Consider the following 27,181-nt stretch of genomic DNA (forward strand, 5'->3'; position numbering starts at 1 on the left):
TATAGCAGAGGAAAGAGTCCAGGAAGTTCCTGGAGTGTGTGGAAGACACCTTCCTGACACAGCTGGTGAGTGAGCCAACTAGGGAAGGTAGACCGCTGGACCTGTTGTTTGTGAACAGAGAAGGACTTGTGGGTGATGTGATGGTTGAAGGCCGTCTTGGGCCTAACAATCACAAAATGATAGAATTTTAGATTCTCAGAGAAGTAAGGAGAGGAGTCATCAGAACGGTCATCTTGGACTTCCAGAGGACAGACATTGACCTGCTTAGGAGCCTGGTTGACAGAGTCCTCTGTGAGGCAGTCCTGAAGGGCAAAGGAGTCCAGGAAGGCTGGCCATTCTTCAATAAGGAAATCTTAAAGGCTCAGCAGCAGGCCAACCTCATGTGCGAAAAGATGAGCTGGCAGGGAAGAAGACCAGCCTGGCTGAACAGAGAGATTTGACTGGAGCTCAGAAAAAAAAAAGGAGAGTTTATTACCGTTGGAGGAAGGGGAAGGCATCTCAGGAGCACTACAGGGATGTCATGAGTTTATGAAGGGACAATGTCAGAAGGGCCAAAGCCCAACTAGAACTTAATCTGACTACTGCTGTAAAAGACTATAAAAAATATTTCTATAAATACATTAGCAACAAAAGGAGAGCTAAGGAGAATCTCCATCCTTCACTGGATGTGGGGCAAAACATAGTGACAAAGGACGAGGAAAAGGCTGAGGTACTTAATGCCTCGTTTGCCTCAGGATTTAATAGTAAGACAAGTTGTTCTCCAGGCAACCAGACCCCTGAGCTGGAAGACAGAGATGGGGAGCAGAATAAAGCCCCCATAATCCAAGGGGAAATTATTAGTGACCTGCTACACCACTTAGACACACACAGGTCTATGGGGCCAGATGGGATTCACCCAAGGGAACTGAGGGAGCTAGCAGAAGTGCTCACTGAGCCACTTTCCATCATCTATCAGCAGTCCTGGCTAACCAGGGAGGTCTCAGTTGATTAGGAGTTAGCAAATGTGACACCCATCTACAAGAGGGGCTGGAAGAAGGATATGGGGAACTACAGACCTCTCAGCCTGACCTCGGTGCCCTGGAAGCTTATGGAACACATCTTCTTGAGTGCCATCACACGGCATGTACAGGACAACCAGGTGATCAGGCCCAGTCAGCATGGGTTTATGAAAGGCAGGTCCTGCTTGACTAACCTGATCTTCTGTGACAAGGTGACCTACTTAGTGGATGAGGGATAGGCTATGGATGTTGTCTACCTGGACTTCAGTAAAGCCTTTGACACCATTTCCCATAGCATTATCCTGGAGAAACTGTCTGCTAATAGTTTGGACAGGTGTACTCTTTGGTGGGTAAAAAAACAGCTGGATGGCCAGGCCCAAAGAGTGGTGGAGAATTGAATTAAATCCAGTTGGCAGGTGGTCACAAGTGGTGCTCCCCAGGGCTCAGTATTGGGGCCAGTTCTGTTTAATATCTTTATCAATGATCTGGATGAGGGGATTGAGCACACCCTTAGTAAGTTTGCAGACAACACCAAGATGGGTGGGAGTGTTGATCTGCTGGAGGGTAGGAAGGCTCTACAGAGGGATCTGGACAGGCTGGATCGAAGGGCCGAGGCCAGTTGTATGAGGTTCAACAAGGCTGAGTGCCGGGTCCTGCGCTTGGGGCACAACAACCCCACGCAGCGCTACAGGCCTGGGGCAGGGGGGCTGGAAAGCTGCCCGGAGGAAAAGGACCTGGGGGTGTTGGTCGACAGCCGGCTGAATGTGAGCCGGCAGTGTGCCCAGGTGGCCAAGAAGGCCAATGGCATCCTGGCTTGTGTCAGCAATAGTGTGGCCAGCAGGCCCAGGGCAGTGATCGTCCCCCCGTACCCGGCACTGGGGAGGCTGCACCTCAAACACTGGGTTCAGTTTTGGGCCCCTCACTGCAATAAAGACGTGGAGGTGCTGGAGCGTGTCCAGAGAAGGGCAACGAAGCTGGTGAAGGGTCTGGGCAACAGGTCTTATGAGGAACGGCTGAGGGAGCTGGGGGTGTTTAGCCTGGAGAAAAGGAGGATCAGGGGAGACCTTGTTGCTCTCTGCAACTACCTGAAAGGAGGCGGTAGTGAGGTGGGTGTCGGTCTCTTCTCCCAAGTTACAATTGATAGCAGAAGAGGAAATGGCCTCAAGTTGCACCAGGGGAGGTTTAGATGGGATATTATGAAAAATTTCTTCACCAAAAGCATTGTCAGGCATTGGAACAGGCTGTCCAGGGAGGTGGTTGAGTCACCATCCCTGGAGGTATTTAAAAGAGGTGTAAATATGGTGCTTAGAGACATGTTTTAGTGGTGGACTTGGCAGTGCCAGGTTAATGGTTGGACTCAATCTTAAGGGTCTTTTCCAACCTAAATGATTCTATGATTCTAAGTATGTTTATGCAAATAAAGTCATTTGAGTCTAAAGAGGCAATCACACAACTTAGTCGAATTCTGCTTGTGTTTATACACTTGTAAAAATGGAATAACTCCAGAGTTGTGTATATTGCAATTATCCTTAAGTGTATGTTGTAATTATCAGTTACCTTTATATATATATATATATATATATATACATCATTCTTTGATTTTCTATGTAGCCCATAAACTAATGTTCTTAAAAAATAAACTACCCAGGCTCACAGTTATTGTGTGACAGATATGATCAAAAGCATTTCAGGAATAATAAAGAAGATTTTTTAGGAGTAGTTTCTTCCTTGTAACCAGCAGCAAATGAAATCTAGAAAAGCCCAATGGAAATTAGAATACAATAATAAGTAATCATTCTAAATCACACATTGGTGACAAGGCAGTGTAGCTGCAAAACTAGTATGCTGTTGAAAAACTAAAATTTTGAACCTTTCCCATAGCATACTTAAATTTTTCAAGTAGTCAAACCATGTTTATAGGACAGAAAATGAAACACAGTCCAAATTTCTAACATAGACTCTTAATAAAAAAAATTAATGATAACAAAACATCTGAACGTAAATATATTTTTGTTCTGCTTTTAACCTGTCTGCTCATTTTACGTATAGACTTCACTGTAAATCAGTAATCAAATACTAGAAATAAATCACACCCTTTATTTCCTACTTACTTTTTATCCCTATGACTCCTAATCAGCTGTTTTACCTGAATAATAGATCTCTATGTTACTCTCAAACCATCTACTCTACAGCGTTTTTCAACTTGCTGTTCAGTTCCAGAACATGAGAGGCTGTCATCCATTTCAGTTCCTGCCTTCAGAATCAATAGGAATTAAAAGTGTTTATTTTATTCTGTACTTTGGAGGAGAGCCAATTTCACACCAAACTGTAGTTCTAATCAGGGGACTTTGCCTAATAATCCCACCTCAGTTTAAACCCTCCTGCATGCTTAGCTCTTTCTGTGAGCCACAAGTAAACAGACTGACTGTTGTGCATAATGTGGGATATTTCTTCATAGGTTCACTCAGCATGTATCCTAAAGAATTATAGGATTATCCTCCCTCATGTCTACCTTAAAACAGAATTAGGTATTCAGGGCAGTAATTTACTAAATACTGCATTACATGGTACTACTTTATTTTTCCAGATTGACATTTTCAGAAGCCTCAAGTTGCCTCTGATTCAAGACTAGATAGGCATTAGCACATGAACATAAAAATTTGGATATACTGAATTCATGCGCAGATTTGAAATGTATGCATTCAAATTTGTTATGTACATGGCAGGTAAGATGTATACCAGGTAGGATCTAAATAGCTACCTGCAGTTGTAAGTACCTAATTTGTTCAGAGTTGGATAAGTGGGTATATAAATTAAGTGTGCATGGATGAAAGCAAATCAGTTACAAGTATGTGTGAAAACCCTTTTCTGAATTTTTGTCTGCACAAATGTAAAGAAGTGGTTTGATCAGAACTTTTCTGATCAACATAGTGTGTTTTTCACAATGGCTTGCCCTCCTCTAGAAAAAGGAGTGCATTAACAGTTGCATGTATCGAAGTTAAATTCTTGAAGACTGTTATATAATGAAATCTATGTCAGTATGCTATTCTGTACACTTCAATCACATATGCACTGTAATTATCTGGTTCTGAGGGCAAATTTAGGGATCTGTTCCTGCAGGGAGCTAACTGCCTGTATACAATTTCAGAAGTCAAATGCAAATTCAGAAGGAAAAATTGTCCCTTTTTTCATACTGATTTTGAACTTAATTAGTTTGACAAATTCTTGCAACTATTTGCAGAATCATGCTCTCATCAAGAGCTGGCCTAACCCCCATTACTTTTGATTAAGATTTCCTGATTATTCCTAAGGATTCAGACATGGTTATTTGCAGATGAGAAATTCAGATTGTTATAGGCACAACTGAAAATGTTTAGATAAAAAAAAAAAAAAAAAAAAAAAAAACAACAAAAAAAAACCACACCCGGACTATACCCAGAGAACAGCTTAATGAGGATACTTATGAATCGTTAATTAATCAGAAGCTTTTCACCTTCAGGCTGATGGCTCAGATACAGTGTTGTACTTAATAGCAGTACAACTCTTTGGTAAGTGCCCTAAGTGAGAGATCTCTGCTCTTTGGGAGCTGAACTGGTTACCCTGGGTCCATGTCCCAGGGACAGCCCCTAAAATAAAAGTCATGCTGGTTTATGTCAGTGTAACAGGGGACTGGACTCTGGTGTTTCATGCACATTTAAAGAGAGCAACCGGCAAAGCTGCAGCTCCAAATAATCTCCAAGCCAGTGAGACTCATCTGCTCATGTATGCTCTGCAAGTCCTCATTCATCATCTGCTGCCCTTCATTATGTACAAAGCTTGTTGTAGTGCAATTGTGTTCATCCATGCACAGCATGTCAGAAATGCGATGTCCTATGCTGTTGAAGTGGTCACTGAGTGTGAGCAGCATAGTGATATCCCAGATCCCTTTTAAGGATCTTGTTCTCACATACTAGAGAGGCTAATCCCATCTTGGGCACTGAACACAGCATCTCTTAAACCCATTAAATTCGATTCTGACTGGGACAGCTCAACACACTAGTGCAGTATCAGTGCTGGTATGAATATATAGCCATTATATAAAATATACATATGTTAATATACAGTAGACACAGTCTGCATTATACTCATCCCTTCTCTCTAGTAATGCTGTTTTAGGTCTGATTTCCCACCCACTGGTCTGGAGGCAGGAGTAGTACAAGAAGCTATATTGTTGCTGTAGTCAACACACACTCAGATGTTTTGGGTTTTTTGGATGCTTCCTCTCCGGAATCTTGATGACAATGTATTGACACTGAAACTTGCCAGCAAGATGAAGCCGATGTGAGTATTAGATGCATCTGAGTAGGTAGATCACAAAAAGCACCCTTCACTTGGTCTGTTTTCTACTTGCCTCAGCTCAGTCCAAAAGTATTAATAAAACCATTATGCACTCAGGGAAATATTTGCTGCCAACCATCATCAATCAAGATTCTTTTCAGATAGCACTCTCAAGATACTTTCCTAGGTGAAACCTTCTAACCTCTCTTTTGAGCTCTACTAAAGGATGTTAAAATTTGGTAGCATAGAGCACCTTCAAGGTTTTTCTTCTAGGGTTTGCAATGGAATTAGAAAAATCTGAGTATATAGGAGGACTGTCCCATTTTAAGAGAAGCTCATCTCACAGAAAAGGAAATGAAGGGCATGGGGAAACATCCTGAGTGCTTTGCAGTGTTATAAACCTATATTCCATTAATTCCTCAGTCTCTTTGATGAAGTGCACTGCCTGAGGTACAAATTAGTGCCACTTTTGTGTATTGAATCTGTCCTCTTAAGAGAAGAAGTGCTCCAGAACCGCCTCCTCATTTCAAAAAATACTACAGAATAGTTGTCAGTATTGACCTGAGCTAGATTAAACTAGCTACCTCAGAATATAGGGCTGTAGATCCCATTAATAATCCCCTGAACTATCCAGTCTGCCACAACATAATACTTCAAAAAGTAGGCAAACTAGTTACAATAAATCTTCAAAAGCTTTTTCTAGTTTAGTATGGAAACCTTACAAAATATACCCAAAGCGATCCTGTTGATCTCCATTACTTGCATTATTATCACGCATTTATTTGTATTTTCTGATTTATTAAATGTAAACATAAATGTTCTTTCCTTCTGTGAATGATTTGTGTGATGAAACAAAGCAGGTTCATATCCTGTGACTATTATTTGCATAATCTGATAATTTGCATAATCTGGTTATTATAGGCTCAGTTCTGTTTTAATAGGGTTATAACTGTTAAACATCTAACATTCACAATACTTTTTGTATCTAAGAAATTGTTGCAGTGATGGAAAAAAAATGCTCAGTACCTCTTACTGATCTTAAATTTGAGGCCATATATGCAGATATTAGGAAGTTACTTTTAATTTTCACTTTCTGCTGCCTGGCCAACAGAAGAATTCCTGTTGGTGTGGTTGGATCAGGGCAGTAAAGAATAAGGTACCTTTCTAATAAGGTCATAATTCTGCAGACTCTTTTTACACGAGGGTTTCTCTGCTTATTTGAATAGCTTCATTAACTACAGTTTAACTGTTGTGTGTGAGAGTGTTGTTCATCTGTAAATAATGAATATGAGGAAGGCTTCTATAATATCATCCATTAAAGCATAGTCCACTGTAGTATAGCTCATTAAGAGAATTAGTGTTAGGATTTCATTCCTAGTATTTTTGAGAAGGGATGATTTTTCTCTCCTTCAGCCACTTCATCAGGCGAAGAATGAATGTAGGATCCTACACCAAAGTCTCTCACACGTATTGAGTTTTAAGATCCATACTGCAAGGATGTTTTAATAACATTTAGGAAGCTGACAGGACAAACCAAGGTCTAGTTTAGCTAATGGAGATCTGTGGACAAGACAAACTGGTTGTTTATTTTTTTTTCAGTCATTACTTAAATCTGTTGAAACATATGCTTGTCATTGAAAATAAAAGTCCAACAATCAAAACTGTATAATACTAATGAACTTTTAGAAATTAAAATGCTATCACAATTTATTAATCAGGAATACTAACAGTTAATTTGAATACCTTTCTACAAAATTATAGAAGCATATATTCTAATTAAAATAAAAATAGATTATATAGACACACCTAGCAGCTATGCTTGAAGTTCTTACATTTTCCATTAAAAAAATCCTGTGTTCAGTGACTTTGAACTTTGCCAAAACATTAACTATGTGGGTAAAATTTTTCATGTTATGTGTGTGGCTCTGGCTGAATTCTTGGCGAATAAGTGCCTGTCAAAACCACAGTATGCCATAACCCTTTTTTGTTATAGACTCACCTTAGTAAACTTGATTGCATTATTAAAAAAAATATCTCTGATATTTTTATTCTGAATGGTATTTTCAGTGCTAGAAAGGAATATGGATACTGAGGCAAGTACTGCAACAAGTCCACTAAAATTTCAGCCCTGTCAGTTCTAAGGATACATCTGTGCACCTGCAGAATTCAGCTACAGGATTAGAGGAACGGGGAGAGAATGCTTTAAATTTTTATTTCAGTGGCACTTCTGGAGAGCAGATTGTGCCAAAAATGCAAAATTTACCAATTAATCCAAATCGCAGCTGTTCAAGATTGAATAACTTTAAAAGAAAAAAATCCAGTCACTAAATCATGTCAAGATGTAATGGGACCAGAGTACAGGCATAGCCACATAACTGCAGATGTAAGGAAACTAATACACTGGGCTTGAAATATGTAAACAAAACTGAGGAGGGGAGGGCACGGCTGTACAATGGGTACTCAGATAAGTGGCTAGTTTATTCTACCTTTCTGTGCAAGGTTACTTCAGTATCTGCAACCTTTGCTTTTGCCTCCCTGTAATTGCAGTGAAGTCACTTGTTACCTGTTTTTGAAGCCCTTTTAAGGCTTTCTGTGTTCTTCTGTGCGTAACCATGCCAGTACTCACAACACACACATGCGTACACATATGGTTAATAAAGAGAAAAGTCTTGAAGATTTTTAGACACTTAACCAAAAGCAGATGTTCATGGCCATTCTCTTCCCTTCCCTTTTAAAATTTATGAGTGAACACAGTGCTCAAGAAACCAGCAATAATATCAGTTGCTTAAGGTTGGCATAGCACGGACAGAAGTTTCTTTTAATGCTCAGGGCTCAAGGCCTCGTGCAGACTGGTGCTCAAGCAAGCCTGCCTGATCTTTCCTTCCAGCTGCAGAACCAGAGGCCACCACTCCTGGTCCTGCTGCCTGAGTGCGGAGGCAACGCATGACCTTGTTTTCTTATTTCTCCCACTGATTGACAGCTCAGAGCTGGATGTCTCATGAGGCCGACCGATGTGGTGAGACTCCCTACCGAGCTCTCTCCCTGCAACACTGCTTTCAGCCTGGGAGACTCCCAAGTTCTTCTTAGAAGTGAGTTCCAGCCCCACACCGTCCTGTCATCTCCTCACTGCAAAGGAGAACTTGCTGGCAAGTGAGAGGCGTAGTGCCTGCCTGCCGAGCACAGAGCAGCACGTCACAGCCGCCCTCTGGCCAAGGCACACCTGGAGGTGTGAGATGTGGAGAGGCACTGTAGGTCCATTAGTGTGGTGCCTCTTTTCAAGGCTCATTAGTGCAATGCAGGCCTGTGCTGTTCTGACTGAGCTGCTTTTAGTCCCCTAGTATCCGTGGCTGACAGCTGCTCAGGAGTGTTTACACCACACTCCAGTGCACCACGTAGCCCAGTCTAATAGGGGAGGTAGGTACTTCTCCTGCTGCCAAACAGGACGACTTTGTTTGCATATTCAGACATGCAAGGGCACACACTCCAGCCTGGGGAAGTGTTGTGGGATCTGTAGTTCTTCAGCGGTTTACCTTTGTTCAAAATTAAAAGCTGAGTATGTCTTTTAACTGGGATTGTAATGACTTTGTGTTCATGCTGCTTTTCTTTAGATGCTGTTCACTGCGCAACAGCCAGATGCTACCTGTAATTGCTATGTATGGCACTGGGTTGATAGCTATGGTGAATCCCTAGAGAAATGGGGTTTAATAATAAAATCCCAAACAACTCAACTGGATGTTCAGTTTTATAACTAGAGGAAAAGAAAGAAGAAAACATAGGCAGCCTAAGCCACTGAGATATTAACCTAACAAAACTTATTCCATCTATGCTTTTTAGTATTCTGTTTTCTCCTCCACCCTTCTTAATGCAAAAATATTTGCTTGAGGCAAATCCATAAAAAGACCATATTAGGAGAATTGCATAATACCTCCTAAAAATAGGAAGCAAGAATCTAGGACTATAGAAATTCATTTTATTCAGATACATGAATGACTGAACATGAAAACAAAATTGTTAGCAAGTTACTGTACTGCCTTGAAAGGTAAGTCAGTTCAGTTGTCTTGGCTGGGTGTCATATTTTGTGCTGTGCTCACTGGGAGACTAATTGCTTGAAATAAATATTTGAAGATATCTGTGTCTGGTCCTTGTAAGCTGTTTGATCAGTTTGATGTTTCTGATAGGATCTGTTTTTTATAATACTGTTAAGATTGCTGTTAGGCAGTTTTTGTGCCATACTGTCCCAGACACATAAGTGCAGTGAGAGATCGGACTTAATTAGGTCTCATCTTGACTAACATAAGGATCTGGAAATGGTTCAGCAATAATTCATATGGTACAGGTCAACTTTCCTTCTTTCCACACTTGTTTCTGCTCATTTTGGGAGGATTACTTCAAACCCCTCCACCCTATCCCCGCCCTCCCCCAGTCAAATTTTCTCATAATTTTAAAATTGAAGAGGTTGGAGGGAGGTGGTTTTTCTTCAGGTGTATTGGACTTTATCAACAAATAGGCCTGTTTCTCAGGTTTCTAAAGTCATGTCTGCTGTTAAATATGTTTCTACTTACATCTATCCAGAGACTCAAGTGTCTGCGCTAGAAACTTGTTAGACCAGAGTTAATTTGATCCGTTGTTACCCAGTGTTCTGGGTAAGAGATACTTCCCATCCCAACTGGCCCTGTCCAGAAGAGACTGTGAAGCGCTCTGTCCTGGTTGGGGCTGGCCTAGAGTTCCCGTTGGTCTGGCAGCGGGAGGAGCTGCAGCACCCTGAGACCCCAGGGGCTGCCCAGGGCCCAGTGCCCTCACCTGTGCGCGGGGGCGGGGGGAGCACAGCTGGAGGGCTGGGCCCCGATTGGCCGATATTCCGTGTCACGTGACATTACGCTCACTATATAAAGGAAGGAGGGGGTCGGGACGGGCTGCTACTTCCGGGAGCGTTGCTGGGGCGCCTTTGTGTTCGGGATGGCCGGCCGGGAGCAGGCGGGTGGTGAGCAGCTGTACTGTACGTTACCTGCTGATACTGCTGTCAGCGTGTTGTTCTGTTACTGTTATTGAACTGTTTTTATCTCAACCCGCGAGTCTCCCTTTGCCCCTCCGATTCCCTCCCCATTCCCACTTGGGGGGAGGGTGGGTGAGCGGCTGCGGGGCGTTTAGCTGCAGAGTAGGCTCAAACGACGACACGCTCCCTCACTGGTGATCAAATTGCTGGAAAGCTGGCTTTAGCAGGACAGGGACCTACATGTGCCTCTCTTGCCAGAGGGTTCCTCATGCCTGCCCTGGGGTGAAGACTTATTTTGAACCCCCTTTTCCTCCTAAAGAAGTGCTTGGAAATGATCTCAGGAGACCTACCATCCCTTTTTCCTGACCAGAAAACAAACCTCCCTGCTTTGAGGTTGTCCTGTGTCCCTTGTTTCTGATGCTTAAGTACCCAAAACCAGTAAGAATCTACTAATGTTGAAGCATGAGGGGACTTTTTAAATGCAATGTGTGTTCCCTGAAGAAAGCCAGAGCTTTGTGAAGGTAGGTCTGTCACTGCATGGTGTTACCTGCTGAGCAGCTGGTTTTGGATGGGACCTGACTCATGATTTCTGAGTTCTTGAACTGGCAGACCAGAGGGTGGCTGGGTCTGAAGGCACTCAGGGTGTCCTGCAGTGCTCAGGGCTGCCCGGGGTACATCACCCTGCCCAGCTGGGGCAAAGCTGCAGAGGGAAAGCCAGACAAGACGCTTCTAGGAGAATGGGGACAAACTGTATGATTTTAGGGCAGGTACAAAGCTATGGGGGACAGGACCTTAGGGCTGAGAGGTGATGGGATCTGAAGGGACCAGCTGATAAACTGTTCATTGCACTGTACTGCAGCCCATAAAACTCTGTGTTTCCCCAGTGCATAATTGGGCAAAAGGGGATATTTTTTTTTGCTTTATTTAATGTCTCCCAGCAGAAAAACTTGTGATTTGATTCTTAGCGTGCTTGTTATCTACATAGCTTTGGAGACCAGTGCCAGCAGTGTCTTGGTAATGCTTGTTTTTAAAAGATACTTTCTTCACTGCACAAAGTGAAATGACAGCACTGTAGTGCTTTTATGCAGAGGGATGACCAATAACTTCATGCCCCAATCTTGCATCTTGAGGGCTGATTCAGCGGACACACACAAAAGCAGAAAAAAAAGATCTGACTTATTTTTATAGGATTGTGCAAAGCTGATTGTTTTTATAGCTTAACTAGCTTTGCACCTTGGCTGTATGATATGGGTTTCAAAATTACTCTGTGCTGAATTGGATCCTTATTTTAGTGGTCTGTGTCTCTGATCTACACTTTGCTTACCTTCTCTGGTGAAAGTAATTTATACTCCAGCATGGCAAAATACTACTGTGCTAATAAGAAAATACTATTGACAATTGTGATAGATGCACCTGCTGCTTAGTGAGCACAGAAGAGTTAAACTGATTGCATTTTTACAGTCTGTATATTTCTCCGCTTATTGTTTGTGTCCTGCTGTTAGAAAAACAGGTTAGTTGCATAGTAAATCTCTCTAATCAACACAAGAAAACAAAAAGAACAAGAACCCTCACTTGTTATAGCTACTTCAGAAGCGTGGTCATTTGAAGGATGTATTCTGGGACGTTTGTCCCTCTTCTTCAGAAAGACTTGTTAACATGGGCATAACTAACCAGGCATCCCAGGAGAGGACAAAGGCACACTCATTAAAATTAGCTGAAAAAACAACCCACATAACAGATATCTATTGTAATGATACTTCTGTTGACTTTCACTGTGATGAGTAAGCAATATGTTCCATAAAGCACATATGGGCCGAAGAGTGTAGCTAACAGCAGGGGACTGGTTTCTGAGTTCAGATGCTCACTCTGTGCCTCTTTGCATTCAGGTCCAATGCATTTATTTCCCTTTACGCACTTTTCCTTCCCTCCACTCCCTCCAAATTAAAGCTCACCTCTGTTTGGAGCCATCCCTAGTCAGACCTTTTCTTTCCTGTGAGTAACACATATGCATGCTGTAGTGGACATATAAAAATACTGCTGGATGACAAGCAGTAAATAACTCCTGGTGAGATACTGCTGCAGTGTTTAATGCATTTATTAACCATGTAGTGCTGTGATTTGTAGAAGCTGGATGCATAATTGCAAGATAGCATTTCTGGAAATGAATCCAGGGCTATTGTGTCTGCATAGGATGGAGGTATAGGGATTTGGGGAATGGGAAGCAGAGAGTTACTAAGTTTGGGAGGATGTTATGGTGGTTATTAGGTGCAGGACAAGAGAAGTCTAGGTTAGAGTGAGTCACTGAGTGAGCCACTGAGTTTAAAAGGAAACGTGAGGGTCCACAGAGTCCCATGTCTGGAGGAGAAATATCTATAAGCAGTATTCCCTTCTCCTTTCAGAAAACCACAAGCTCTTCTTCCAGTCCTGATATTCTTTTCTTTCTAGGAAAGAAATAAATAAAATTTTACTTCTGCTCATGAGAGTTTTTTTTTCTTCTGGGCATGCAGTCGATTTCTTTACCCGCCTTTGACTAAGTCCAACACTTTACTTTAAATATTAAAAACTAAAGGTTGCAAAGACCAAAACAAGGCTTGTGTGACTAATGTACAGGATACTGAAGCTCATCAGAAGGTGCATGAATATGATTATCTCTAAATATCATCTGTTGCTTGTGCTACCACAGTGAGAAGATTCTCTGTAAAAGCAGATGTTAATTTTTACAGAATATAAAAGCTTAAGTGAGTGCAAGGTTGTTGGCAGTATGGGGGCAGCTTTGTCAGAGTAGCCCACATTACTGAATTACAGTTCTCTGCAAAGCCGGGGAGAGTGGCAACCCATCTTACATAACTTTGGTTTATAGTCAAAGGCATGTCACAGATGAGTGTATAAGTCATTAGCAAATGCTATTTTACCTCAGTAGAAAATATCTCATACCTCTTTCCATATGTTTAACCAGTTATTTTAAGCTGCTTTTCTTTCACTGTTTTTTTTTTTTTTAATTATTATTTTTATCAGCCTATCCCTGCTTGTGTTTTGTTTAATGACAAAATTCCCACAGATCTTTTTGTCACTAGCTAAGAGGTTTATATTAAAATTCAAAAAACTTTAAGTTTGAATACGGTCTTATTAACCATAGAGTCATAGAATGATTTGAGTTGGAAGGGATCCTAAAGATCACCTAGTTCCAACCCCCCTGCCATGGGTAGGGACATGTTCCACTAGATCAGGTCGCTCAAAGCCCTGTCCGTTCTGGCCAGTTATGTGCTATCCCATGGACTTAGGTACTTCTAGCACCTTTGAAGGTGCCTTCTTGCCTGTATGTTAGGCATGTAGGAGACCTGAGATGGGGGTTGACCGTGGATCTTCGGCATCGTGAATAATGAACAACTCTCATTTCCCAAATTTGTTGATGGCATAGATATTCCCTATTGGAATTGTCTGCAGCTGCACGTGATGGGCACTCATTTATATTGTTTAATTATTTTGGATAATGGAAGATGTTTTGTGGTAAATATCTGACAGCTGAGGAGATCCTTCATAATTCAAATGTATGTCTCCCAATCTGTTTGTATTTCCACCAAGGCTATCAGCATAGCCTCCAAGCCCTGATTTTTTTACCTCTGATAAGGTGTTCAATCACTGTACCACAAATATAGCAGTTCCACTACATGTAGTATCGTTTCTGCCCAAGAGCAAGGCAGGAAGAATTTTTACCTTAGATCGTAATTACAGGACATACACTTTCTATAGCACTCTCTTCAACACATAGGTGTTTTTTTTCCCTTTACTTGTGATTTAGTGATGCACTGTTGTATTATGGTAGTGCAGTCTATGCCAGCATTTCCATTACAACCCATTTTTACAGGTTTATAACTCAACAGTAAAAATGTACTCTTCCAATTTGAAACATGGCATGCCATGTCTCATCTCATCCTCAAAATGATAGTTTTTTCTTTCTTGCTGCTTTCCCTCCCAACCCCAAAATGGTCACATTTTTGCTGTATTTTTAAATGAAAGATATTTTCCTTTCTGTTTTGATAAGAGAAAAGCTTGCCTGATTATTAAAATTACTCTTCAATTCTAAGAAGGGAGGACTTTATAATAGAGGATAAATGTGAATAAGTGTTGTTGATGTTAGAATGACTACATTAAGTATATGGATACAGAGAATTATTACCTTCCAAATGAAAGCTAGGGAATATTGATCAGAATGAGTGAAAAGCTTTTTTTTTATGTTGATTTTGTTTCCAGCTGTTGATTTTACCCTTAAAATAGTGTTCTCAAAAGTAAATAAGTTTTAGCTGCTGCACTCTATTGTTTGTCAGGCTAAATGAAGTAAAGGAAGACTTTACTGCATATAGACAAAAGAATATTTTTATCTTATTTGAGAAACATAGTACAGAAGGAACATAAATTCTAACTTTGGTGTTGAGACCAACTACCAAGGGTAGACTTGTAGTTAGAACAGTGTTATGAATCCAAAGTAGGTATAAGCAGCGAAGCACAACGTTTCCAACAGACAGATGCTTGTGTGTACTAGGAAGTTTAGAATGGAATGACAAACAAAAAAATGAGACTTGTATGGTCCTTAGAGTTTACAATGTTCAGATCTGAACATCTACTCATACCTCCTCTGAAGCCTCATATTCCAATCCAATGTAGTATGGGTGTTTAGGATGTAAGAAAACCAGGATTTAAATCCAATTTCTTCTTCTTTACTCATCAACTTGGAGCCAGCTATTTAGGAGTTGAAATCTACGCAATTGCCATCAAAAGAAGTTTCCTAATCTGTGTGAATACCACCACCACTGCAAACAGAGCAAAAAGACTTCACTCTGTTGCTTCTTGTTGTAGCAAATTTACTTCCAGGCATTTCTTTTTCCATTCAAATAGTTAAATTTATGCTTACCATAACCACTTTACTTGTACTAATTAGAAGAAAGGGTATGTAAGAGAGGGATTTCATGAAGGGTGTTTATTAATGAATTTAGCTATATTTTAAAGCTATCAATGTATATACAGTATTCATTCTTACTGTAGCTAAGCTGTCTTTCTCTTAAATACCAGCTGTTTCAGTTTTTCAGTTGTCTCTAATAATCTAAAAATATATTTTTATAAAATAATATAATAATAAAATAATAAAATAATTTTATTATATAAAGATATAATGAAAAGCAGGGAATATGCTTCCTAATGAGAAGCTCCTTCGTGTGGATTCTAAAATCACTAATTAGGTCAAACAATATTTTGTATCCATAAGCAACACCAGTGGCTTTCAGATATACAATAAAATAGCCATATGTGGAACTGAATTTTCTGAGGGCATCAAATCAGAATGTTCAGCACTTCCTCATATCAGCTTTAGTCCAGTCCATCTCTGCCAAAACCAGTGGAATTCTGCAGTGTAAAATGAATGCAAGACTGAGATTTGGGTTATAATTTTTTGCAGGAAATAAATTGCGTGTCCAACAAAACTTCCAGGTAGAATGAGATGTGCTCAGTGCAGTCAGTAGTTTCAGTGTGTAATTCCAAGTCTTCTGTTGTAAGACTTGATTGTACATTTAACACTGGTAGCTCATATAAAAGAATGCTGTTTATGTTTCTGGAATATACAAAGAAAGAAATTATATTGAGAATCACTGAAGTACTTAAATCAGCGACAGCAGCATTTATTGAAAATACCTTCAGCACCATGGAGATTACTATTGCTATTATAGAAAGCTGAAAACTCCCAGACCAGTCATGTTCACTTGAGCAATGAAAATATTAAACGCTGTATGATGCCAGACAGAGTGCACACTATTGCTTTCATTTTGTATGATACTGTCACCAGAAATGTTTCTTGAGTCAGTGTGGGGAGCACACCGCAATAGCAACAGATGGATGCTTATCATAAGACATGGCTGAAGATAGAGCAGATTAATTTTTTAGGCTTTGATCATTTAAAATATTCCTGCACTTAATAATATTCCATGTATAATAATCAGTGAAAGCAATGTAAACAAACAGCTCAATTTGAATTACAAGTATGTATTTTAAAAGACATTAAATGTTCTTTTTGTAAGTTTTCTAGAGAGAGTCTGTGGCAGCCATGCAATGTATTAAAATACTATTTGTATTTTCATAGTAATACATGGAGAAATTGCAAGAATCATTAAGGATAAAATACTCCTGTGTTGTATATTTTCCTAAAACTGAGGCATATGATAGATTTTTTTGTTAATATGCAGTGATATTATGGTAATTGCTAACTGTTACATTTCATTTCTTCTCATGAACATCCAGCACCATTTTTAAGGGGCCACAGAACATAACATGTTCTCTGAAGCTGATGGCACTCATCGTTATAATTGCTAAGTACCCTTAGCTGACTGTTTGAAGTTTTGCTGTTAATTCAAATCAGAATGTGAATGTTATTGGAAAACATGTAGTTACATTTGGAGAGTTTATTTGCTAATCATGTGCAAATCACTGTCAAAATTATAGGAGTATGACAACCCATGTGAATTCATCTAATTGTTTTGTGCTGCTGTATATATAAATTGTACAGGGAATAAATTTTGAATTTGTTCATAGGCACAGAAGAAGCGGAAATCCAATGAATCTGTAGATACAGAGCTCTGTCTTAATGAGGTAAGTGTGGTGTCTCCTCATAATATGAAAAATTAAGTTTGTCAAGATTATAGTGGATTTACCTCACACTAAAGTGTTGTTAGTATTATTATATTTAGATACCATAATGTATTAAAGAATGACCTTACTCAGAAACCCAGAGCTGGGCTCAAAGTGGCCTCTGCTGACGTTATATTTTAATATCTGTATAGTATGTGTTTAGGCAGATCCCATGGTAATTACCACTGCACCTAGTAAGTATGATTAGTTAATAATCTGCAGGAAGACAAAATTATATGGCTTTTAAAAAATACAGAGAAACATACTGGACATAATCCTCTGGCTAACAAAAATTACCAGTTTAGGGCATGAAATGATGTTTACATCAGGAGATGTGATGCTCATACGTCAGAAGACAGATTGGCAGCCCCAAGAGACCTGAACCTCACAGTGCTGTTTGAGTACTCTGCTCAGCCTGACCTCCAAGGCCCCCTTTCAGACATAAACATTACATCAGTTTCCCTGTCTGTCAGTCCATATCCTTTGTACTGAGTCTCTCAGGAAGCTTAATAATTAGTGATATACATAAATTAATGTTTACAATGTGGAAGCACACAGCCTAGGCATTGGATCAAGACCAGCTGTACAGGCATAAGCCACCAAACGGATGTGACCATATCTTTCAGGTTCTCCTTCACCACTCCAAATTCGCCCCGTTCTTCCAACTAATGACAATTCTATAGCACATTCCTAATTCTTTGGGTTCTATGAAGAATTTCCTGTAGATACTAGCATGTAGCCTCATAACATGAAGGAACAATGCAGTAACGTTAGAAGGTCTGTTGACATCTTATGCTGGCTAGAAGACCTTACACAGGAAGGCCCTAGTAACTGTGGTTTACCATCAGAACTGCTGGTCCATCTGATCCCTTGCTCAGTCTGTGACAGTCTCCAAAAAGCAGATGCCCAGGGTTGAGTATAAGAAAGCATATTGTGATAATACCCCCCAGTGCCTCTGTTACTTCTAAGAGTTTGCATCTCAAGGCCTTCTAGCGAGTCCTAGCAGGTGATATCAGAGTGAGGAAATGGCACGGAGATTTATGGCTTGGTGGACAGTCATTCCTGTGGAAACTGGTGCTTTGGGGATTTTCAGATCCTGAGTGGACAGGGTATGAGAAAATTTGCATGGTGTAGGTTGGACTTGACCTAAGAGGTCCCTCCTAGTCTAAATTTTTCTACTTCTGTGATTATACCTGTTAGGTTTTTCTTTTTCCTGGTGATGATAGCAATGAGAAATATTCTTGCTATACCTCCTCTTTAAATAGTTCACTATAATCTGCCAATCTGTACTTGCATATGCATAGTTTAATTATTGGTAGCAAAGAAGGCAAGAAATGTAAATAATGCAGCAACTAAGGGAAAAATGGCATGAGAAAGAAAATTTTCATAAACTAGAAAACTCTGCCTTTTCTGATCCCATGGATTAGATTTTATTTATTGTTATCCAGAAGTAACTTGTCAAAGTTGTTCTGTTGACTGTGTAGAAGTTGCAGTTTCTCTGCAGGTCCTGCATTTGCTTTTTAAAATAAACTGACATGATAAACACAGATCGGTAAAATTTGCCTTACTTAACAATGGCACGTCATTTATACATGGAACTACAGCTCAAGTAGGGATTTTTTAATACTTTTTTTTTTTTTTAATTGTGCTCTAGTGGTGTTCTAATCCTTTAACTTTAAAATACTGTCATTTTAATATATGTTTTTGTGCCTTCTGTATCTTTTAGTCTCTGACAGTGATATATAGATAACAGTGGAGGGTGGGACATAAACAAACAAAAGATGAATTTCATGATGTAGATTTAAATATTTTGCAATGAAAATGTGTAATGGTGACCAAGGAAAGTATTGTGTCTTGCAGAATGCTATTGGGAAAGACAACACAGCAGGAGTCTCCACCAGTCACATATCTTCAGAGAATTCGCTCGCTCTTCCTAGAAGCTTCTATCTAAGCACACCGCTTACTCTGATGACACTTGCACTGTCACTGTGTTTGTTCCTAAGCTCATCAGTCGTCTTGTAGCTGCATTACAAAAGGACATGTAAAAAAAAAAAAAAATTCTGTTTCCTGTCCTCTGTTGTTCATCTGGAATTCCAGGTCTGGGAGCTAAGCTGAGGCACTCCTGCTAGAACAGTTTCAGTCAGCTGGAATTTTTTTTTTCTCTCTCGAAAAGCTTCTTGTGATATTTAGAGGCTTTGTGAAATACTTGGTGCAGTGCTACATTCCAAACCCAAAAGGCTTTTGGGCATGCAGTGTTTTAAAGAGACAGTGTGTAAATTTGCCTGTAAAGCGACCTGGTTGGATTATTTTAATACTTATTATTTTAATTCTGGCTTTTAACTGAGAAGGTGGATGGCAGTTTTCTTAAGATCCTATTTATCTCATTGAATGGTTTTGGTTTTCATATTGATTGAACTTCAGACTATCAAGGATGCCAGGTTTTTGTCTAATGGTGAATGTTCTCCCAGAGGGTGGACTGTATGAAACTTCTTCACTTGATAAATTGCTACTGATGTTAAACTCTTTCAGTGTATTAGCATTTTCCTCTTTAAATGTTTACGTACTGTAAGTGGTTCTGCGTTCCCTGCTGAGAAGCCATTATAATTCGCATACAGGTATAATGTATGTCTTTCAGTTAAATTCGCATAAAAAGTGTGGCATAGAACTTTCTAACAGTACATTTATCTTTTAATTATAATCATTTAGCCTTAACAAGGGTGAAGATTCTTTAAATTAACAAGAAGCAGCCATTGTGAAAGCTTGGTAAAGATACATTTATTTGAATTTGAGGATAAGCAGTAGAAACAAATTTTGCTACAGGGTTTCAGCTGTACAGTCTATGGTCTTCTATGCTTCCACTGTGATAATATAGTCCAGTTATAATACTGTTTGTTTAATAAAAAATGACACACAATTTATTTGCTCTACCAAAACAGCATTATCTGTTTATGCATAGCTGATACTATCTGCTCAAAAAGTTACAGGAACTTCATGCCTTACTTCTCTTATCACAAGAGATAAAAGAGGAGGGGGAAAGGGGTAGTAGGATATAATTTCAACTGTGTTTTCTTTCTTAGACTGCTAATATCAACACAAAAGGATGGTTGATCCAATTACAAGGCAGGGTCATGCACACTCACCCATGTGACAGGCTTTTCTCACCCTGGTGGTTCCTACTGCAGAGCTTGGCATTGCTGACACGATGAACTGATTGCAAGACCAGTTCCATAAATTGTTTTAATGGTTTGGATGGCAATATTGCCAGCATATATGATTTAATCACTTTGGTTTTCATTCAGTGACATTGACAGCCTGTGCTGTCTCATGATGATTTTCTGCAGTATCTAAAAGGAATTCTTTAAAGCTTTAAATGTCATCAAATAGGCAGCATTTCTCCTAAGGGCTGTCTTTGTACCTTACTGTGATGGCTTGTTGACTGTTACAAGCACTAATGTCTAAATGATCAACAGTAATCAGTTTTTGGTTTTATTGAAAGTAGAAGATAAGTTTACCAAGCAAGGAGTTCATCATATTAAATTTACAGATTTACATTGTGACTTACACAGTTATGCCTGTTCCTGCTCTGAAATGTCCAGATCAGTTATTTCCAACACAACCATAAAGTACAAATTACTGTTTTATAAACTGCAGTGAAGTTTGGGAGTGTGCAAAACACGCATCTTACTAAGAGACTATTAAACCTATTGACAAGTTCATCTTTTGAGTTTTTTCTTAGCTAATAATAAACACATTCATAAATTCTGAAATTCATTTATGTACTCTTGATGGTCACATAATACAGGTTTCAAAGCACTGTGTATATGATAGAATTCTATGATACTCTATGCCACTGAACATAACAAATTAGACAATATTACTCTTTAATTCTGTGCTGATAAGAAACTGCAAATTACTTTCAAAGGCGGCAGAGCTGCTTTTGGAGAAGAAATATATAGCACATCATTACCAGCAAAGCCCATGTGGTTCCTGTTGCTCTTCTTGTAGAAGCTAATCAAATTATTGAAAACTAGTGACAACAGAAAAAAGATTACGAGATTCATGATTTAAAAAAATAAATCAAATTCTTTTATGTCAAAAGGAGTTGATAGTATAACCTATTGAAATGCTAATGAACATAGCATTATAATTCAAAAGTCTGACATTATCCAATTAAAATATTTTCAAAACAAATTCATAAACATTAAAATTATTAAATCCATCTTTGATCCACATAGCTTTCTTTAAAATATCATTTCTATTCAGCACATTACACATTTTAAGCAGTATCGGGAATTTTAATAACCTCCCAGTATAGTACATACTTTTTGAAGATTTTTTACATTTAGTTTGACTACAGTATCTCTGTTACATTTAATACCAGTTATTAGAGCTTTGACACTGTGTGATCCAGGATAAAAGCTATTGATCATTTACACTGTAAACAACAACCTAATTAGGTTTTGATTACAAAAGAAATTGCTAGTTATCTGATTCAATGAGAGTTACCTTTGGAAATACAATTATGTATGTAGTAGAGGAAAAAATGGCATCTTATACAGCTAGCCATGTTACCACAAACAACAGACCACTCAAGCTTCTTTTCCTGTGTAAATTAAAAGCATAAGGAATTCTTAATTAAAAAATAAATTGCTAATTAAACAGGCAAGAGATAAAAAAACCTTAAGAGTCTGAGCCTTAATGAGGTTTTTATAGGCATCACCATGCAAATATTGGAGGATTTTTAGAAGTTGGATGTGGTGTGGATGATGTCAATTTAGCATGGTGACCTTGTCAATGAAGTCATTTGCTGCAGTACTGAAGAATGTAAATTGTTTAATTTTTTTTCTGTTTTCAGTCACTAAAATGCCATGTGTGGAGTGCTCACTGAACAAGTTTAGGCTGGGTTTTATGTATTCCTTTAATACATTGATTTTATCAATATAAAAATAATAAAGGGACTGTCCAAATACAGGATGTACGTACAGATGATCTACTATTTAAATTGTAAATTTAACCAGTTCAGTTGTGTGTAAATTAAATCATGGGCTACTGTATACATATACAAATAATCTTTTTCATTTAACAAAATGAAACAGACATTGTTGTTAGTATTATTAGGAGTGTGTATACTCTGCCATGTTAAATGACCTGATTATTTTGATTATGTTTCTTCTTAAAATTAGTACACACAAGATAAATTCAGACTGGACTGGAATATATGGCTAAGGTTTTGCAGTATTTAATGTAGGTGTTAATTCCACAAGCTAGTCCAGTGAAAGAGGCGCTGAAGATGAACCTTTCAGATATGAGTAAAAATAATTGAGACTGAGGCAGTGACAGCCCCATCGGGCAGCAGTTTCCCTGGCTCGGCTCCCTGGGATCCCAGCTGCTTCCAGAGGATGGGGAGGGAGGAAGCAGGCATCACGCAGGAGCTGTCCGTCCATCTTCTTGGGGGCACTGGCCACTTTCCATTGACCAGCTTCATTCCCACTGTGTTGTTAGGAAGAATTAGGAGGAGTGGGAATTCTTAAGCATTTCAAAGCATTGCATAGACAGACTCAGTCTGGATACCTGTTCCCAGACTTCTTTTTTCAATAAAATTATGTCCCTCTAAGACCCAACCTTTTGAATATGAGGCTGTCCATGATTTGAGGGATGTTGCAGTTCGAATCAGTGGACTGAAAACATGAAAGTACACACCTTTGGTAAGCCTGTGCCACTAGGCTGGAGATGAAGAAAACAGAGAAGGAATCACCTTGACATCTCAGTCTACTTTTAATTTGTGATTGTTGGTTTAATCACGACGATATTTCCACAGAGGAGAGATGGTGAGAAACCAGTGAAAGGGAAGAGCAAAACTCAGAACAGCTCCCTGAAGGGTCATACATCTTGTGTATGTTAAGTGACAGAAGTATCTTGTACTTATCTTGTAATAAAAGAGCTGCATTCTGCTAGAACAGAAGCTGCTTCAGAGCAACCAGTAAAAGATGGAAGAATGAGCAGTTATTTGTACAGCAGTTGTAACTTTCTTTCATAAAATGCAATTGTTTGTCTTCAACACTAAGATACATCTGCCCCACTGAAAAATATACGTTCACTGACAGGACTTCTGCATTAAAACTCTTCTGGGCTAAAAAGGCCTCCAAGGTTGTTTCATGCCCATAAGGTTAGTCAGATTTGAACTGATGTCCCTGACATCAAATAGAAATATATTTGCTTCTGATGAACTTGGCAGAGAAATTAATCCAGTCACTTGTTAAGTATTTCTCATCTTTAAATATTTGCTTTTTCTTACCAGCTCAGTTCCATCTATGACATTTCAATTATTGGCTATTTCAGTTTCTCCTTTAACTTTGGAAGGTCATTTTCTTTATACACTACAGTAATCCACTTTATAGATTGGCCTCAGTGTTGTGGGTTTTTTTTAATTACAGCCTTCGTTTCTGAGGAAAAAAGATGTGATCAGGAATATGTCTCTAGTGAACGACCAACACCTTTACAGAGGGAGGAAATTACAAGTTTCCTATTTTATCTGTTTAGCACTGGTTTGACTAGAACAAGCTGAGACATGATATTGCTATTCCCCAGATGGAATTTAAAATTTAGTATAGTACTGAATAAGGATTAAAAAGTTTTAAACTCTCACAATCTTTTATAAATATTTAAATAGTTCTAATGTATTTTCCAGTTGGAATTTCAGTCAAATAGAGGAAGTCTCACTAAGTATTTTTTCAAGAGTAAGAAGTTACATTGGGAAATTTTGATGGGTCCATTTTTAAGGTAAAATCAGGGAGGGTGGTGAATACCCTTTCTTAACTCAGTATTATCTTGACTTTTCATACACCCTTGTTTCATGTTCTCTTCATCTGAGTATGTTTGCCTTCAGGGACAGTTATGCTTAATAGATAGATATGGTCACCTCAATAATCAGAAGCCAGTTCCTGCAACTCCTACTTAGATGCTCCATCTCTTTTATCATTCATAAAGGCCAGAGCAACAGATTCAAGATGTGGCCTAAAGATTATCTGAAGTTTAAAAGAGCAGAGAGTCAACCAATTTCTCAGTAGCATTTCTTATCAATATAGATCGTGGTATTATAAAGTGGAACTGTCTAGACTTCTCACTAAAGTTCTCTGAGCACATTTAACCAGAGCAGCTGCAGTTTCTGCTGTTTAACTTTTGCCAGGTGCCAATAGCTGAATTTTGCCATGCATACACTTAGAGCTAATTGCTGCCTAGATTACAACAGCCAAACCTGATCCCACTTCAGCAAGGGTTCCCCTTTACCCCATTTTCTCCTGCTTTTAGTGATTCCAACACAATAATTCTTTTGCACTAGTTTTTAATCTGTCAAAAGGAGAATGTCCTAGAATCCAGGAGAAATTGAGTCATGGATTTAAGGGCAATTTCCTTCAAATGCCTCCTGTCAAAATACCACAATAATTGACCTTAAGTGTTGAATACCCACTGCCCAGCACCTTCAGACCTTATGAAACTGAGCAGGAGTTTGGGGGATTCAGCTTCTAGTAAATGAAACCATGTTTGTTTTCAGGCGTCATCAAGCCACTCATTCTACTAACTGATGTTATGGATACACAGAATTAGTTAGAGACAGTGTCGTGGCATTGCACTACTCCCCAGGTTGTCCAGCTCATGTCAAGCAGTTTTCCAGCATTTGTATCAATGATGCTAAGCTCCTTATGACTCCTTCTGTTGGACATTGAGGTGACATTCAAAGTTCTGCTGTTCTAAGTGCAAAACTATTATGTCTTCTATTGTTTTATTCTTGTCTGAAATACAGCCCCCCATCCACCCTTTTCTGAGTTCATTCTCTCAACCTACTTGGAAGCACCAAAGAGCTGAAAATGGTTGGCTGATGCCACCCAGTTCTTGGTATCATTCTCAGTGACCTAAGTCCATCTCAGGTCAGTAATCTCAGTCCATGTTTACTGGCCATTTACATAAAATCAGTACCACAGTGGGCACTAACAGGCAGCAGCATTCTTCTGGCCAACCACAGGTGCCCTGGTAACATGAGGTATGTTGGCACTAGCTGGTCTCTACTGTACCCAGGCTTTGTGTCTACTTCATCACCCAGGCCTGTCTGGCCAGTGCAAAGTTCACTTAGACCACAGTAATAAACCTTTTCAGAGCTACAAGCTGACAAGTAGATCATGCCAGGCTTGCTAGCTCCAACACCTTAGCTGGTCTGCACAGAATAAGAAGTTTATTTTGACCACTGTACTTGTCTTTAGATGGAAGCTTAAAAGGTACAAAAGCTAAACCCCATAGATATACTGAATTACAGGGAGATGTAAACCCCTTCAAACACAGAAGCCGACAAATCTGCTGAAACTCTGGAGTAATTTTCAAAATAAAATTCAAATATCGTGGTTCTCTCCTCATAATGTTTATGGAATAGGATATATATGAGAGAAGAAAGTTTTTGTCAAAAACAGGAGAAAGCCTGAAGAAACAAAAATTACTTCTTAGGGAACCACCATTTAGTTTAGAAGGAGATACTGCCGAGAGCACATTGCTGAGAAATGTATGTCCTACTAGGTAGAAGACAGAGAAATCGTACTTTTTTTTTTTTTTTTTTTTTTTTTCCTTTGTGATTTGGCCCATGGAAACTGTACTCACTTTTGAGAGTTGAAGCAATTCTCTCGAGAGTATGCTAACTAAAATGCAGAGGATGGGAGCACAGGGTCTCCTTCCAATGTTTCCAGACCTGATTATTAGTAATGACATCCACTGCCTGCTTTGGGGTGGATCAAAGACTGACCCTTAGGTGAAATTGATATTCAGGAAGAGTGTTTGTAAGGATGGTTAGAGGTGGAACAAAGTCCCACGCTGGATTGCATCTGTCAGTTCAGAGTGCGCAACCCAGACTGAGCTGAGTCACACACTGCTCATAAAAAAAAAGTGGAGGCAAAAATTGAAAGCAAAAGTATGGTCTTAAATTTTATATTGCCTCCTCTCTAGGAAGGTCACAGTAGAAGTGAGGAATAAAATCAACATCTTACCTTTTCCCAGTACCCTCCACTGTTTCTGGATAAGAAAAAATATAAATCCAACAGGCAAGCAGTGGAAGAAATTACTTCAAAGCACTGCAACAGGTGGAAAACTTAACTGGTGGCAATTATTAATCTCTGTGTTCTGCCCTCCCCCAGATTTATTGCAGCTGAATTTGATTAACAGGGTTTATATGATGTTTTGTGTATCGTTACTCAGTGCTGAAATGATTCAGCTGTGCTTAGTACCACTCATGCTGGGAAGGTGTATGTGTCTTTCACCTGAGGGTATGTCTAAGTTTGCACTTTTTGTGTAAAGTGCAAGTTGACAAGAGCTGGAGCAAAGAGGAAATAGCAAGGGAAGGCTCAGGTAAAAGTAATTTTTGTTACATCGCAATGATAAACGGATTAATTTAGGGTAGGCAGAAAGGATGCAGATAAAAGTAACACGTAGCATTTGGACCCAGGAAGACTGGCATTCACTGTGAACTGAGGTTATCCAATGTTAGTATTTTCCTGCTTTTTTTCTTTTCTTTCCCTTCTTTTTTTCCAAAACTATCTGTCTAGAACATGCTTATATTTTCTGGAGGAAATTCTTACACAAACAGTTACCTTGTTGTGTAAATTCTATGTTGTCTTACAGATTTCTGTACATCTCAATGCAGGTTATTATGTGTCAGGTCTTCGGTCACAATAGCTGGTAATTTGTTGTAAAAAAAATAAAAACACTGTTCACTTGTTCCTATTGACTTACTTACACATTGCTCTGAGGACATTGCTCTTTGGACCATCCACACTGGAAGTTGGTTCACGATGTTTGGCATTTTCTGTTAGAATAATCCTCCTGCATTAGTATTGTACATATCCAGAAAACAATCCCTCTCAATAAACGTTATTCTCTTTTTTTATTAAAAAGCATGTTTTGGGAGAAAAATTCCCTGGTTGGTTGTTCTGTTTTGATTTACACACACACAAAAAAAAAAAAAAAAAAAAAAAAAGGAAGCTTGACTGGCAAAAAAAAAAAAAAAGGCAAACAAGCTTATTAAAGGTTGATCTCATTGTTCCCTGTTGTTTTACAGTCCATTATGACCTAAGAAAATAAGAAATAAAGCTTTTCCCTTTAAATATCCATGCATTTGCTTGCTCCCTAGTCTTTTTGTGTTAGTGAATGTGGCCTGCAAAATTAC

The 27,181-nt window shown here is 39.1% G+C and overlaps 1 protein-coding gene across 1 annotated transcript in view; it reads left to right on the forward strand.

Moving 5' to 3' along the window:
* The window catches only part of GFRA1 (GDNF family receptor alpha 1), a 157,593-nt gene extending 130,588 nt beyond the window's left edge, over positions 1-27,005 (forward strand). The window contains exons 8-9 of the mRNA XM_032988676.2: positions 16,885-16,941; positions 18,841-27,005. Of these exons, the coding sequence (XP_032844567.1) occupies positions 16,885-16,941; positions 18,841-19,002 (219 nt within the window). The 3' untranslated portion in view covers positions 19,003-27,005. The remainder of the gene's footprint in view (positions 1-16,884; positions 16,942-18,840) is intronic.
* Positions 27,006-27,181: the final 176 nt, after the last annotated feature.

Source organism: Tyto alba, unplaced genomic scaffold (assembly GCF_018691265.1).
Source record: "Tyto alba isolate M040663 unplaced genomic scaffold, T.alba_DEE_v4.0 Super-Scaffold_1, whole genome shotgun sequence".
Taxonomy (NCBI): Eukaryota; Metazoa; Chordata; class Aves; order Strigiformes; family Tytonidae; genus Tyto; species Tyto alba.